A 15,735-nucleotide genomic window follows, 5' to 3' on the forward strand; every position below is an offset into this window, starting at 1 on the left:
TGAAGGTCGGTTCGATGGTTAGGGACGGATTAATAGAAGGCAAAATCGAATGATTCGTCTGTTTTTATTCATGTAGCAGTGTCATACCTACGCGGTTTTAGAGTCTTTGGCTAAAGTCCTCCAAACCATACAACTCCTTTTGACGTTCAAGCACAGCCGGGTGACGAATCACCCCTGGCGTGAGCTTACCAAAGTCCAGGTCGACTCCTTCCTCGATATAGGGAAATGGACCGAGAGGTGTAATAGCGAGCGGATTGATCTTATAATGACTCTTTGTGTACTATATCCTAGATTAGTCCTGACCAGGCAGCTAGTTGAGCGCTTACATTTTCTTTGATATGCCTAAAGTCTGTCGTCTCTTTGAACCCTGGAACATTCCAGTAGAGATTCTTGAGCCACTCATGAATCACTGGGTAGTTGGCGCGAATAGTTCCGAGGTCGCACTTGAAGTGGCCAACATAGACAACATCAAATCTGACGACAGTGGCATACGCGCGTATGTCAACTTCGGTGAGCTGTTTGCCAAGGATATAGGGGCCCCCATTTTGGTGAATCAGTGCCTCGAGCTTGTTCAGTGCCGCAAAGACCGTTGGCACATTATTATTGTAGTCCTCCTGAGTCGTTGCGAAGCCGGCTTTGTAGACGCCGCTGTTGAGGTCTCGTTGCATCCAAACATTGATGCCATCAATCGCGGATCTCAGGTTCTCTGGGTAAAGATCCAGGTCACACCCAGGAGCGTTTGAGTCGAGGATAGAATCGAAAGCTGTTGGCAACCAACGGAGCAATTCGTGACTCTCATTGTTGACCATGCGATTCTCCTTCTTATCCCAGAAAACAGGTACACTGTACCGCCCCTTATAGTCGGGGTCATCCTTGAAATAAACTTCATGTAGATACTTTGACTGAAAGAGGCGATCTTCAGTGGCGCCTTCATAGAGATCATCCGGAGGACTCGGAAACTGCCAACCTGGCCATCCCTTATCATCACCTTTGGGGTATGGCTTCACGACGGATAGGCTGATGATGTCTTGAAGGCCTTTGAGATGTCGAACGAGATTTGCTCGGTGTGCAAAGGGGCAAAAGAGTCCGATGTACAGATGGTAGCGGTCCTTCTCGGGCTGGAACAGGCCATCCGAAGTAACAACCCCATGCCACGAGTCGTCAGGGCCACTATGAACAGTCATTTTATGAGCTTAAATCAACGACAACGATGCATAAAACTTGTGCACTTGTTACATATGAGAATGTGAGGTTCGTATGGTGAGATGGAGTGCTTGACCCCGCTTGATGACGGATAATCGGAATTAGAGGTCCGGTTCCCGGAAGTGGCTTCGGAACCGAACTTTATTGACCTATGCACCAAGCATTTATAGTGTGTAGTTAATAGAAACGGATAGAAAGAAGCCCTGGATGAGTTGAAGATGCCATGCTGAAATACTGGTGAGTTCCACGGTATGTGATGGCAATTGGATCACAACGAGAAGGGATCTTGCTTCACAGCTTGAAAACGATACAGGACAGTCACAGAAGTGGAATTTGAGAGAAGAACGTGTTTGATATAAATGATAGTATGTAGTGTCAGGTCGCGTTCGCCTTCCACTTTCTCAATTTATATATTGAAGAAGAGCATCAAAGAGAGCATTCGAAGAGAATATAACAGTCAATGACAGATGCCAAAGACTTTCAGAGTAGAATTCATAGAGTTAAAAAGTGAAACAGAAGTTCTCTCGTTGAGATGTGTGAGAAGTGAGGAAATGAGTGTTGATTGCCTTGGGTGAATATCCCCCAAACATGTCATCATCCTAGCACATAAGTCGTAAGTCCTCTGGCCCAATGATCCCAGACTAGGGGCCAGTCGTAAGTGTGCTTTTGCATCAAGCAAGATCAAGCTGAGCTTTTGTTGAAGCACTGATTGAGAGGTTTAGGTTGTTGGCCTAAGTCGATGGCTTGCCTGGCTTACCAGGTTCCGGATAGTCATGCTTAGGAGGGGGATAATGAGGCTTTGGCTCGTAAGGCTTTGGCTCGTAAGGCTTTGGCTCGTAAGGCTTTGGCTCGTAAGGCTTTGGCTCGTGAGGCTTTGGTTCGTGAGGCTTTGGCTCATAAGGCTTTGGCTCGTGAGGTTTTGGTTCGTGAGGCTTTGGCTCATAAGGCTTTGGCTCGTGAGGCTTTGGTTCGTGAGGCTTTGGCTCATAAGGCTTTGGCTCGTGAGGTTTTGGTTCGTGAGGCTTTGGCTCATAAGGCTTTGGCTCGTGAGGTTTTGGTTCGTGAGGCTTTGGCTCATAAGGCTTTGGCTCGTGAGGTTTTGGTTCGTGAGGCTTTGGCTCGTGAGGTTTTGGTTCGTGAGGCTTTGGTTCGTAAGGCTTTGGCTCGTGAGGCTCAGGCTTATGCGGCTTGTGAGGAGGATAATGAGGCTCCGGCTTGTGAGGCTTGTGCGGCTTGTGAGGAGGATAATGGGGCTCCGGCTTAGGATGCTTAGGCGGGTAGTGAGGCTCAGGCTTGTGCGGCTTGTGCGGCTTGTGCGGCTTGTGAGGAGGATAATGGGGCTCCGGCTTAGGATGCTTAGGCGGGTAGTGAGGCTCAGGCTTGTGTGGTTTTCCAGGCTGGCCAGGGTTGTTCTCCCACGGCTTGTGAGGCTTGCCTGGATGATCTGGCTTATGGGGCTTAGGAGGAGGATAATGAGGCTTTGGCTCGTGAGGCTTGTGCGGCTTGTGAGGAGGATAATGAGGCTCCGGTTTGTGAGGCTTGTGCGGCTTGTGAGGAGGATAATGAGGCTCCGGTTTGTGAGGCTTGGGCTCGTGAGGCTTGTGCGGCTTGTGAGGAGGATAATGAGGCTCCGGTTTGTGAGGCTTGTGAGGATAGTGCGGCTTCTCTACACCATAGCCGGGATCATATGGCTTGGGCTTTCCAGGCCCGCCGTGTTCTCCCCAGCCCTTGACGGGCTTGTACTCATGGTGGTAGACCTCCCTACCAGGCTCAGCAACAGGAGCAGAGATAGCACCCGAGCTCAGAGCCAAGAGGGTGACAGCAGACAGCTTCATCTTTGCAGATGGTTGGCAGATCTGTGCTGCTGTGAAGACAAGATTGTAAAGAGATTGTCAAGTTTCTCTATAGATTGAAGAGACAGTTGAAGAAGTGAAGTTGAGAAAGTGAAAGGCGGATGAGGAGGGAAGAGAATAGATTTAGAAGGGGAAACGGCGAGCTTTTATGTTATTCTCTCGTCGCTGGATGCGACTTTGAGAAGAATCATACAAAGACCTGTAGGCTGGTCTCGATCAACGTGCTGCACTCCATCGTGAATGCATCGGCTAGAATCGAGTGAACTCCACGTTGAGTTCATGGTGGCATGCCTTCAGGCACTTGGAAAACATTCAACAGACATGCATCGTGATGCCTTAGTTCTTAGCCTCGAATCGAATAGATGGCCTGGCTGTCGGATGAGAACTTCCGCCTTGATTCTCAGATGCGATTGGTTTCCCCAAGGACATTGATGCTCCGAGTTAGACATGGCTGATTCTGTCGAGATCGAGTAGACACTCCGAAAAAGCTGCCACATGGCGTTATTGCAGAATGATGTTGTCATTATCGTATATCTTCAAGTGGTGGCTTGCTTACCAACAGCAATTTGTGTCTTCTCGTATCATGCACGCACTTTTGAATGTGGTGTCTTCATGCAGAAGCAGAGAGTAAAAGTTGGGTCAAGGTTCCCCTGAGGCTGAATATTGAAACAGTTAAGGTCAAACCCCACCAACAGATGGCTGGGAATACTTGTGGGGTTACGAGTGGCTGATTGGTCTTCAGGTGCAGTTCGGACAAATGGACTCTCCGTGACCAGACGGCCATAGGTCAGCTTGAGATGGAATAACCCAGTTGCCGTGAAACAATAGTTCATGGGATAGATCGTATTCATTGATGGTCGAATAGGAATACAACCGTAGAGCTTTTCTGGCACAATCACATCAGAGAACAGCTTCTCACTCCGCACATTTGGTTCGTTGCTGCTGTTGTACCTTTCCCCGTTCTCACAACCGAGTCTTCCGGAGATAATGCTAGGACCATGACACAACACAATATGCTACTCATTATGCATATTGTGTGTAGGACAAAATGGGTCTGGCCGAGTTGGTCATCACCAATCAAGACATCACCAGCGGTTGAATGCTCAGGAATGCGGGTATCAAGCCAAACCGGCCTCAACGTTGAGGCACGTGTAACGGTCAGATCCAAACTCGATTCCGTGTTAGCATCAAACCTAAGCTAAAACTTATGGTTGTTCTTGTCTCTAAAATGTCTGTCCCTGGAGCTATCAAGCGAGAATTTCCAGGTACCTGGGAATCTGAGAGCTAGTTTAGTACGCTGACATAGTTATAGTGTCATCTTTAATCGGTCATGACTAGATAAACGAACTCTATTCAAGCTTCTCCTCTCAACCAAGCCTTTCAGCTTAACCTGACTTGGTACTCTCATCGATCGATTTGGCTTTGGCCGACCCAACAAGGCATGCAAAGCATACTGAGCCAGGCAAGCACTGAGGTCCTCCATCACCAACAGTACATGTGAGCGTAATTATGCAGGCGCCTCATGCAAGCGCGATCGCGGTATTCCTGCTGTCAATCAGGGGAATATCATTTGGGGCCGACAACGATTGGTGTTCGCCTGAGAGCTCGTTTCGAATCTTATGCATTAATGCATGGCTTACAGTCATAACTTGCATTTCATGATCTTTAGTCGTTGCTAATCAACCGACTCCTGAGTCTCGCGCCACTGGTGAGAATTGCGACATTTGTGAGGCGCATTGCCCCATCTGTCCACCAACAGAGCGAATGTTGTCAAGAGGGTGTTGCGATTCGCCGTTAGTGCCACTCAGAACAGGAAACGAAATGGTTGGGCTCACAATTTAACCATTTGAGGGTGTGATGGCTTGCCCAGTTCTGTATGCACAACATTCAATAGTCTCGTTTAGGGTATTTTTAGCTTTCGTCGGAGACTATCCTTGGGATAAACTACACCTCGGAATGGAAGCCCGATCCTGATTTGGCCAGATCATGACATCACGTGAGATGTGAAACAGTTGAGTCCTCGTATTGATCTCTACCTGCATTAGTTTGATATCTAAGTTTATTTGACTTGAGTTCATAAACATAGAGAAGACATATCACTTAGTAATGCCTCACCAGAAGCTCAAACTATTGACTTTTAGACACTTAGCCGCATGCAGTGTAAGCCCTAGATAACTATTTTCTACTCATCTCGATAACTAGCCTTTACGAGAGATCACCGATTTTAGCACTTTTTATCGATTAAGAGCCCTTATTGCCATGCTCACAGTCTGTTTCTAGTTATATCCGTTAGTCCTATGCCATCCATTGGTTTCTGCACTCCGGCGGATCCCTAAAGTGGTAGTAATGGAGCTGTGCAACGTGAGATGCACTGCCGAGTTTTACAATCTCGAGTCTTTAATGATTCATGGTAATTGGAGCCAATATGCTCACTCCTTACCCGATTCTGGTCACCACCACCATATGGTAGAAATCGATGCTCTGATTGGAGTTGCATGGAGTTGGTCATCGGTCCCGGGATTCGACTCCAATGCCCGTCGCGGAGAGGTGTTACACGCTATAGGATTGTTTTCGTCAACGACACTAATGCCTGCAGGTGCTCACACAACAACATCATCGCCCTGGTTGAAAGCCATACTCTTCAAGTTGCATCATGTCACTGTATGTAATGATTCTTTTACACCTCGTGTTTACGAATCATCCGCATCTCTCCGTCCTTCCGACTTATTGCGGAGGTTAGCTGATGGCCTATTGGCATGACTCCTCCCTCCATTCACGTCAAGTCGGTACTCACATACTAATGAGATACACTCGTACCATGGTGAAGAGCTGAAGTCCTTACCGATAGAAACCCGAGCTGTGACGTTCAAGCCGTCTGTCGACGTGTCGCAGGATTGGATGATGCACTTGCGCAGGGTGCTAGCTTACCTCGCGGTATGGGTTCCGTATTCCGGTTCATACCCCAACTTCGAACAAGTGTATGGATGTACTCTACGCTTTTCATTACATGTTGGAGGTCTTATGCTATCCTGATATAATTCAGGTTCGTATTGCCTGCCTACTGCTTATGGTAGCGGACAGAAATCCGTGCATCAAATTTGTGCAGTGAGGTCTCTGAAGAGATACTATCTGGTTGAAGTTTCCTCAAATAGATACGAGCTTGCTACCATAATGCTCTATTACTAAGAGACCGACATACACAATAAGTTGAAGTCAACGTGACGTGAGGGAATAACCACCGTACCTCAGAAGCTGTTAGACATTCACTTGTTGTGAGGCGGTTGTTTTACGCTTTCGGATCCTGACACAATCTGTATTCTCTCTGAGGATAATCTTGTTAGAAAAACAGTGAAAAGGAAGCGCCAAAGGCTTTAACCATCAGATTGCGATATTATCATTGGGAAACGGAGTAGTAAGACGAGCTTAAACCAGCAAGCTATGCTATCGGCTGCATGGTTTTCGTCGGAAGAGATTGTTCAGTCCAGGCCTTATTATTATGAGAGTCTGAACTTTCCACGGACAGAGCTCACTGTTCCCAACCATTCATTACAACATTATCCCAGCCCAGAGTATCACAACTGATTGTACCCTTGAACTTTTGGTACTTATTTCCAGTAAAAATGATATAACCCATACCTGACTGAATCGAGTCCGGTGGTGAGTGTTCTTCCGAACCTTCATCCGATTCAGGCTGTACAAGTATATTTCCTCTCTATTATAGCCAGAACTTTGGTTGTCGGAATGTATTCTTCTCGAAATTGTTAGACCTCAGCTCTTCTGTGGTCTCATAGCCCTGTCGCTCTGTCGGGCGATTATCTTCATGTTCCAATATCTCAGATGATTGCTGTTCAGGGCAGGTCTCATGTTGCTCATCCTCATCGTCAGAGTTATCTGTTGATTTTCCCTCGAGAGGATTTTTATGGCTTTCAGCCTCGCTGTCTGGGTCCTCCGAAATATTAGCCCTAGCCAGGACATCCTGTAGTATCTTCCGGCTTCCTGCCATGACAAAAGAAGCATCCAGAACGCCGGGTAGAAATAGTTCGCCTATCAACCCATCATCCTCATTTGTAAACCGCTGGATCTCAAGCCGCGGCGAGTCGGCATGGTGACGTCTATGCTTTACATGCCTTTGATGTTTGCCTAGAGTGCGATTGCATTGAGAGGAGCGAATGAGGCCATGAGCTTTGGGGCATTTAAGTTGGTATAAACCGAGTATTCTTGTGATGTTGGAGGGGCTGGTTACCTGCGATATAAATTTGCGTGCATTCCGGTTGTGAACGCTTCGTGAAGAGAGCATTTCCTGCAGCCAGCTTTTGTCAAACCGCCGGATGCCAATTAGCAGGGCATTTTGGTCAAAGGAGCTGCTTTTCCTAAAATAGAAGAGTTATATAATATTTTACCCCTTTTTTAGAGATTAGCTAGGCTATATTAAAAAGGCCTTAATTAGATAGTTTACTTAATTAATTAATAGTTTAATAATTAAAAATCTTAAAGCTAGATTTTTAAAAAGATAATTATAATTATAAGAAATAAATTATTAATTAATAAATTAAATTAATATTTAAATAAATAATTTTTAATTAATATAATAATTTAATTTAATTAAATTAAATTAAGCTATATTAGGTTTATTATTAGTAAATAATATAAAGTATATATTAAATATTATTAAAGTAATATATTTCTTAATAATAGATTTAATATATATTAAGCTTAATTAATATAAAAAAGTTATATTAATAACTAATAAGCTAGAAGTTATAAAAGTATTAATAAATATAATTTATATATTTATAATAACTTATAATAATAAGTTAGTACTTATATATAAGCTATAAGTTTAATTATAAGTCTTATTAAATAGTTTATAATAAAAATAAAAAAAAAGTATAAGTTATTAATTAATTAAGGGAAATTTATAAAGTATCTATAATATAATTACTAGGATTATAATATAATATATCCTCTTTATTAGGTCTTATCTATTATAATCCTAGCAGTTATATTATATATACTTTATATTTTTCTTTTAATTATAAATAGTTACTATATACTAGGGGATTTTGTAAATAACTGCCAAGATCTAATTACTAATATTTAACTAAAAATAGTAGTAATTCCTAGAAGTATTAATAACTATAAAAAGTACTTAATAACTACTTTTTTAAGCTATAATTATATTTAAGTATATAAAATATATTTATTAATATGTTTATAAGATTTAGCTTATTAGCTATTAATAAAATATATTTATATTAATAAGCTTAATATATATTACTTAATTATTAAAAAATATAATACTTTATAATTACTTAATATTATACTATATATAATTTATAAATATATACTTAATATAAACTAGTTTACTTATTTAAAAACCCTAATTATTATATATTAATAGATCTTATTTAGATAATAATATATAATACTAAGTATTATCTATATAATAATACCTATTACTATAAGCTAAGCCTTAACCTCTAGCTATAGCTAGTAGCTAACTTAACTTAAGATAGCTTATAAAGCTAGGGAAGTTATTATAAATATTAATAATAAAAGAAAAAAAGATATTATCCTAGTATACTTAAATACCTATAAGAATAAAATAAAAAAGCTTAAATAAAAACTCTAAGATTTAAGTATATAATAAAATTATTACAATCCTTATAGTTATGTTATATAAAACCTATAAATTTCCCCTAATTAATTAATAACTTATGCTTTCCTCTTACTTTTATTATAAGCTACTTAATAAGACTTATAATTAGACTTATAACTTATATATAAGTACTAACTTATTATAGCAAGCTATTATAAGTATATAAAATATATTTATTAGCACTTTTATAAATTCTAGCTTACTAGTTATTAATATAACTTCTTTATATTAATTAAGCCTAATATATATTAAACCTATTATTAAGAGATATAATACTTTAATACTACTTAGTTTATACTTTATATAATCTGCTAATAATAAACTTAATATAGCTTAGCTTAATATAATTAAACTTAATTATTATATATTAATAGCTCTTATTTAGATTATATTATATAATATTAAGTAATATAAATATAATAGCTATATTAATTACTTCTATTTAGTAAAATACTATTACTAATATTATCTTAACTTTAGTTAATAATAATTTACTTATTAACTAGGATATAAAAGAAAATAATAATAACTTATTTAAAAGTAATAATAACTCTAATAGTATTTAGCTTTAATAGCAAATTATTAATATAACTATTAAAATAGTAAAGCTTTATTAAATACTTATTAAAGTAATAAACCTCTAAGCCTAATAAGCTAGTAATAACTAGAATAAGCTTTAAGAAATATATAATCTTACTAATATTATTACTTATAATAAAGATACTAAAGGAATCCTTAAGCCTAACCTACTTAAGATATTTAATAAAACTTTAAGTAAACTCTTTATATTCCTTACTTAGTATTAAGCCTTTATATCTTACTATTTAACTTAGTTTATAGAGGAAGTAAATAAAACTAGGTATATATTAGGATACCTTAGGGGCACTGCTATATAATAGTTCTAGCTATTTCTTAAGGACTAAATTACTAAAGGAGACCTAAAAGCCCTTAAACCTTAAACTTATATACTATATACTAACTACCTAGCTTTTAAGAAAGCCTTATAATAAGTATTTAAAACTATTAATAAAAAAGGATAAGCTAAAAGAAAAATTAAAATACTTAAATAAACTTAATTTATATTTAAGCTTAATATAAAATTTCTTTAATTAGTATTTAAATTACCTTAAGATTAAGATATATTTATATTATTTTTCTTTAATATACTTAAAGAACTAATATAAGCTAAATTATATAAAGAAGATTAACTTAAAACCTTAATAAATTATATTAACTAAGTAATTAGAATTAATAATTAATAATTTACTTTAAAAACCTAAAACTCTTAATATAATAAATAATAAGATAATAAACCTTATTATAATACTAATTAAAGACAGAAATATAATAATAATATATCTTATAATATTAAAGTAAGATTAATAGAAATTAAAATAGTTAAATAAAATAAGTCTAAACTTACTTACTAGAACTATAATAAGAAAGGATATAGAGAATTAAAATATAAAAACCTTATTAAAACTAATTAAAAATATAAATTAATACTTAAAGAAAAGAAATATATTAATATTATAAAACAGAATAATAAACCCTAAATAGTAATTAAAATAATTAATATAACTAGAAAGGATAGATATAATATATTTAGTATTAATTTTATTATAACTTTAAAACTACTAGAAGTATATAACCTATTTCTTAATAAGGATAAAACTTTTAAAAAATATTATCCTAACTTAATACTAAAAGAATAACTTATTTTAGGATATAAAATACTAATATTAATAAGAAAAAGAGAAATTAAGGAAGAAACCCTTAAATAAAAAAGACTTAAATATATTAAAGATATAAAAAACCTTAAATATTAAAGAAAATAAAATAAATAATAAAAGGGTTATAGAAATAAGTAAAGTATTTAATAAAAAGAAAACTTAAAATTAAAAATTAAATAATAAGAACCTATACTTATATAGAAAAAATAAAATAAATATAATAAGGTTATTATAATAATTAAAAAAGGAAAAGAAGTTAACCCTAATCTAAATAATAAATTAAATATTAAAGACTTTAACTAAGGTATTAACTAAGTATTAATATAAACCTTTAAAAAGATAAGAATACCCCTTAAGATTTAAGATAGAATAATTATATATAACCCTTACTTAATAGTAAATAATATTCTTATTAGAATTACTTTAAGGTAATTTAATAAATATTATAAAGACCTAGGCTATAAAAAAGTAATTAAGGTATAAAGGGAATTTAATACTAAGAAGATTAAATATAAAGAGGAATAAATAATTTAAAATACTAAAATTATACCTTAATATAATAAACTTAAAAACTATTTTTAAAATAATAAATACTAGAAATATATAAAACTTACTAAAGAAAGAGTAATTATAAAATAAGATAATAATATCTATATCTAGGCCTATATAAAGGAGGTAGTAAAAGATCCTATAACCCTAAAAGAATATATTTAACTAGAAAGAGAATTATAAAGGTATTTATATTACTTAAATTATAAATAGAGATTATAGGTATTATATATATAATATTACTATTTATAATACTAATAAAATAAAGTAATAAATAATTACTTCCTAGTTTAGATTAAAGAGTATTAAAAATAGAAGTTATATTTAATTATTAATATAATAAGATATTAAGTTATATAGAGATATAAAGGATTTTATATAGCCAGGCTTAAAGCTTATATAGAAATATATAAAAGAGCTTTAATATATATTTAAAACTTTAAATATATTATATAATAGAGATAGTAAGTATAATATAAAGTTAACTTAAAAAAAGATAAAGCTATTAATAATAGTATTACTAAAGTATATTAAGATATAACCTAATAAGAAGAAGAACTTTCTAAAGAAGAATCCTTAAAAGATATCTTTAAATAATTTAAAAAAAGAATAACTTTAATACTTACTTATAATAGTAAAAAGGGAGAAAGGAAGACCCCTTATTAATTAAGAGGAAAAAGACCTTATCCTAGACTATAAAATAAGGAAAATAGCTTATAAAGAATACCTAGTAATTATTAATATTAATAAATACCTAAATAACCTATACTATATTTATAGTAAATATAATATAAACTACTTAAGTAAGTAAGGAAAAGGTCTATATTATTATAAAAGAGTAATAGATAAGTAAAGAACTAGAGGAGCTAAAACTCTTAGAAAAAGCTTTATAAATAATAATAAAATAAAATTAAAAAACCTACTTATAACTAAAAGTATAAATTAAGGGCAAGTAGCTTAATATACTTATAGATAGTAAAGTAAATATAAATATTATTTCCCTTAATATAATAAATAAGCTTTAAATATTATAAAGATATAAAGAAAAAGGAAAAATTTATACTCTTACTAATAGAGAAGGAAAATAATTATAAATATAAAAATAAAAAAATTACTAAAGAAATTAATTACCTTAGGGTTTTTATAAATAAAAAAAAACTAAAGAATTAACTTTAATATTATCTTAATAAATAGTTTTAACTTAATACTTAAATACCTATAGCTATAATACTATAATCCTTATATTAATTAGAAATCTAGCTAGATAAACTATAAAAATTATCCTTTAGATAATAAGTTAAATAATTTAGAAAATAATAATATAAGATCTTAAACTATAATTAAAGAGGATAGTAAAGTCTAGTATAAAGAGCATTTACCTATTCTAAAAGGAATATAATATATATATATAAAAGGCAGAAGAGAATATATTAGAAGAATAATAATAATCCTTAAAGGTTAATTTAAATAATTAAATTAAGATATTAAATAAATAAAATAAATTGCCTTAAAGGAATTTAATAATTAACTTAAAAATATATTATTAAAGTATTATATCTATAAGAAACTATTTTAAAAAAGAACTAAATATTAAGTTACCTTAATATATAGACTATAATATTAAAATTATATTAAAAGATAGAAAGAATGTAAAATTCTTCCTATTTATAACCTATTTAGAGATAAGCTTAATATACTTATTTATTTATTCCTTAAGTATATTAAGCTTATTCTAAATAGGTTATAAATAAGAAGAATTTTAAGTTCTTTTATTTTTTAATATAATTTTATTATTATAATTTATATATTAAGGTAACTTAATATTTAGTTTTTTTTAAAATAGTTTTTATAAATATAATACTTTAATAATATATTTTTAAGTTAATTATTAAATTCTTTAAGGTAATTTATTTTTTTTATTTAATATCTTAATTTAATTATCTAAATTAACCTTTAAGAATTATTATTATTTTCTAATATATTTTTTTGCCTTTTTTATATATATATTATATTCTTTTTAAAATAGTAAATATTCTTTATACTAGACTTTATTATCCTCTTTAATTAAAGTTTAAGATTTCTTATTATTATTTTTTAAATTATTTAACTTATTATCTAAAGGATAATCTTTATAGTTTATTTAGCTAGTTTTTAATTAATATAGGGGTTATAATATTATAGCTATAGGTATTTAAGTATTAAGTTAAAACTATTTATTAAGATAATATTAAAGTTAATTCTTTAGTTTTTTCTATTTATAAAGACCTTAAGGTAATTAATTTCTTTAGTAATCTTTTTATTTTTATATTTATAATTAGTTCCTTCTTTATTAATAATATATAGATTTTTTTTTTTCTTATATCTTTATAATATATAAAGCTTATTTACTATATTAAGGGAAATAATATTTATATTTACTTTACTATTTATAAGTATATTAAGCTACTTGCCCTTAATTTATACTTTTAGTTATAAGTAGGTTTTTTAATTTTATTTTATTATTATTTATAAAGCTTTCTTAAGAGTTCTAGCTCTTCTAGCTCTTTACTTATTTATTACTTTTTTATAAATAATATAAATCTTTTTCTTACTTATTTAAGTAATTTATATTATATTTATTATAAATATAGTTTAGGTTATTTAGGTATTTATTAATATTAATAATTACTAGGTATTTCCTATAAGCTATTTTCCTTATTTTATAATTTAAGGTAATATCTTTTTTTCTTAATTAATAAGAAATCTTCCTTTTTTCCTTTTTACTATTATAAATAAGTATTAAAGTTATTCTTTTTTAAATTATTTAAAGATATTTTTAAGGATTCTTCTTTAAAATATTCTTTTTTTATTAGTTTATATCTTAATATATTTTAGTAATACCTTTATTAATAACTTTATCTTCTTTATATTAACTTTATATTATACTTATTATCTTTATTATATAATATACTTAAAGTTTTAAATATATATTAAGGCTTTTTTATATATCTTTATATAAGCTTTTAAGCCTAGCTATATAAATCCTTTATATCTTTATATAACTTAATATCTTATTATATTAATAATTAAATATAATTTCTATTTTTAATATTTTTAATTTAAATTAAGAATAATTATTTATTACTTTATCTTATTAATACTATAAATAGTAATATTATATATATAATACCTATAATATTTACTTATAATTTAAGTAATATAAATACCTTTATAATTCTTTTTTAATTAAATATATTCTTTTAGGGTTATAAGATCTTTTATTACCTTTTTTATATAGGCTTAAATATAAATATTATTATCTTATTTTATAATTATTTTTTCTTTAATAAGTTTTATATATTTTAGTATTTATTATTTTAAAAATAGTTTTTAATTTTATTATATTAAGTATAATTTTAATATTTTAAACTATTTAATTCTCTTTTTATTTAATTTCTTAATATTAAGTTCCTTTTATACCTTAATTACTTTAATATAGCTTAAGTCTTTATAATATTTATTAAGTTACCTTAAGTAGTTTTAATAAGAATATTATTTATTATTAAGTAAGGGTTATATATAATTATTTTATTTTAAATTTTAAGAGGTATTTTTAATTTTTTAAAGGTTTTATTAATACTTAATTAATACTTTAATTAAATTCTTTAATATTTAATTTATTATTTAGGTTAAGGTTAACTTCTTTTCCTTTTTTAATTATTATTATAATCTTATTATATTTACTATTTTATTTTTTCTATATAAGTATTAGTTTTATTATTTAATCTTTAGTTTTAAGTTTTCTTTTATTAAATACTTTACTTATTTTAATAATCCTTTTATTATTTATTTTATTTTCTTTAGTATTTAAGATCTTTTATATTTTTAATATATTTAAGTTTTTTTTATTTAAGGGATTTTTTTTAATTTCCTTTTTTTTATTATAATTAGTATTTTATATCTTAAAATAGGTTATTTCTTTAATATTAAGTTAAGATAATACTTTTTAAAGGTTTCTTTCTTATTAAGAAATAGGTTATATACTTTTAATAATCTAAAATTATAATAAAATTAGTATTAAATATATTATATTTTTTTTTTTAGTTATATTAATTATTTTAATTACTATTTAAGGTTTATTATTCTTTTTTATAATATTAATATATTTCTTTTTTTTAAGTATTAGCTTATATTTTTAATTAATTTTAATAGGGTTTTTATATTTTAAATCTTTATATTTTTTTTTATTATAATTTTAGTAAATAATTTAAATTTATTTTATTTAATTATTTTAATCTTTATTATTCTTACTTTAATATTATAAGATATATTATTATTATATTTTTATTTTTAATTAATATTATAATAAGGTTTATTATCTTATTATTTATTATATTAAGAGTTTTAAGTTCTTTAGGCAAATTACTAATTATTAATTCTAATTACTTAGTTAATATAATTTATTAAGGTTTTAGGTTTATTTTCTTTATATAGCTTAGCTTATATTAGTTCTTTAAGTATATTAAAAAAGAATAATATAAGTATATTTTAATCTTAAGGTAATTTAAATATTAATTAAAGGAATTTTACTTTAAGCTTAAATATAAATTAAGTTTATTTAAGTATTTTAATTTTTCTTTTAGCTTATCCTTTTTTATTAAGAATTTTAAATACTTATTATAAGGCCTTTTTAAAAGCTAGGTAATTAATATATAATATATAAGTTTAGGGTTTAAGGGCTTTTAAGTTTTCTTTAGTA

General features: G+C 30.2%; 3 protein-coding genes across 3 annotated transcripts; 1 reads left to right on the plus strand and 2 right to left on the minus strand.

Moving 5' to 3' along the window:
- Window positions 1–97: 97 nt before the first annotated feature.
- On the minus strand, window positions 98–1,184 carry BKA55DRAFT_542784 (glutathione S-transferase; the record flags this gene model as incomplete). Its single annotated transcript, XM_046190518.1, has 2 exons — window positions 98–280; window positions 327–1,184. 2 exons carry the CDS (start codon window positions 1,182–1,184, stop codon window positions 98–100), a joined length of 1,041 nt encoding a protein of 346 aa, XP_046045985.1.
- Window positions 1,185–5,113: 3,929 nt separating this feature from the next.
- On the plus strand, window positions 5,114–6,362 carry BKA55DRAFT_577168 (uncharacterized protein). The gene is made up of 2 exons (XM_046193570.1): window positions 5,114–5,603; window positions 5,653–6,362. Exons 1-2 carry the CDS (start codon window positions 5,403–5,405, stop codon window positions 5,683–5,685), a joined length of 234 nt encoding a protein of 77 aa, XP_046045986.1. The 5' UTR covers window positions 5,114–5,402; the 3' UTR covers window positions 5,686–6,362.
- A 220-nt stretch (window positions 6,363–6,582) lies between these two features.
- BKA55DRAFT_596791 (uncharacterized protein) lies at window positions 6,583–7,353 on the minus strand (the record flags this gene model as incomplete). The annotated part of the gene is made up of 2 exons (XM_046195993.1): window positions 6,583–6,766; window positions 6,824–7,353. 2 exons carry the CDS (start codon window positions 7,351–7,353, stop codon window positions 6,583–6,585), a joined length of 714 nt encoding a protein of 237 aa, XP_046045987.1.
- Window positions 7,354–15,735: the final 8,382 nt, after the last annotated feature.

The sequence above is a fragment of the Fusarium redolens genome, assembly GCF_020744475.1.
Source record: "Fusarium redolens strain MPI-CAGE-AT-0023 chromosome Unknown BKA55scaffold_14, whole genome shotgun sequence".
Classification (NCBI taxonomy): Eukaryota; Fungi; Ascomycota; class Sordariomycetes; order Hypocreales; family Nectriaceae; genus Fusarium; species Fusarium redolens.

Excerpts from the sequence above, each read along its gene's own strand:
- BKA55DRAFT_577168 (XM_046193570.1), top strand. The coding sequence starts at position 5,403 with ATGGAGCTGTGCAACGTGAGATGCACTGCCGAGTTTTACAATCTCGAG. Across the intron at positions 5,604-5,652 it reads CCAATGCCCGTCGCGGAGAG|GTGCTCACACAACAACATCA; the intron begins GTGTTACACGCT and ends TAATGCCTGCAG.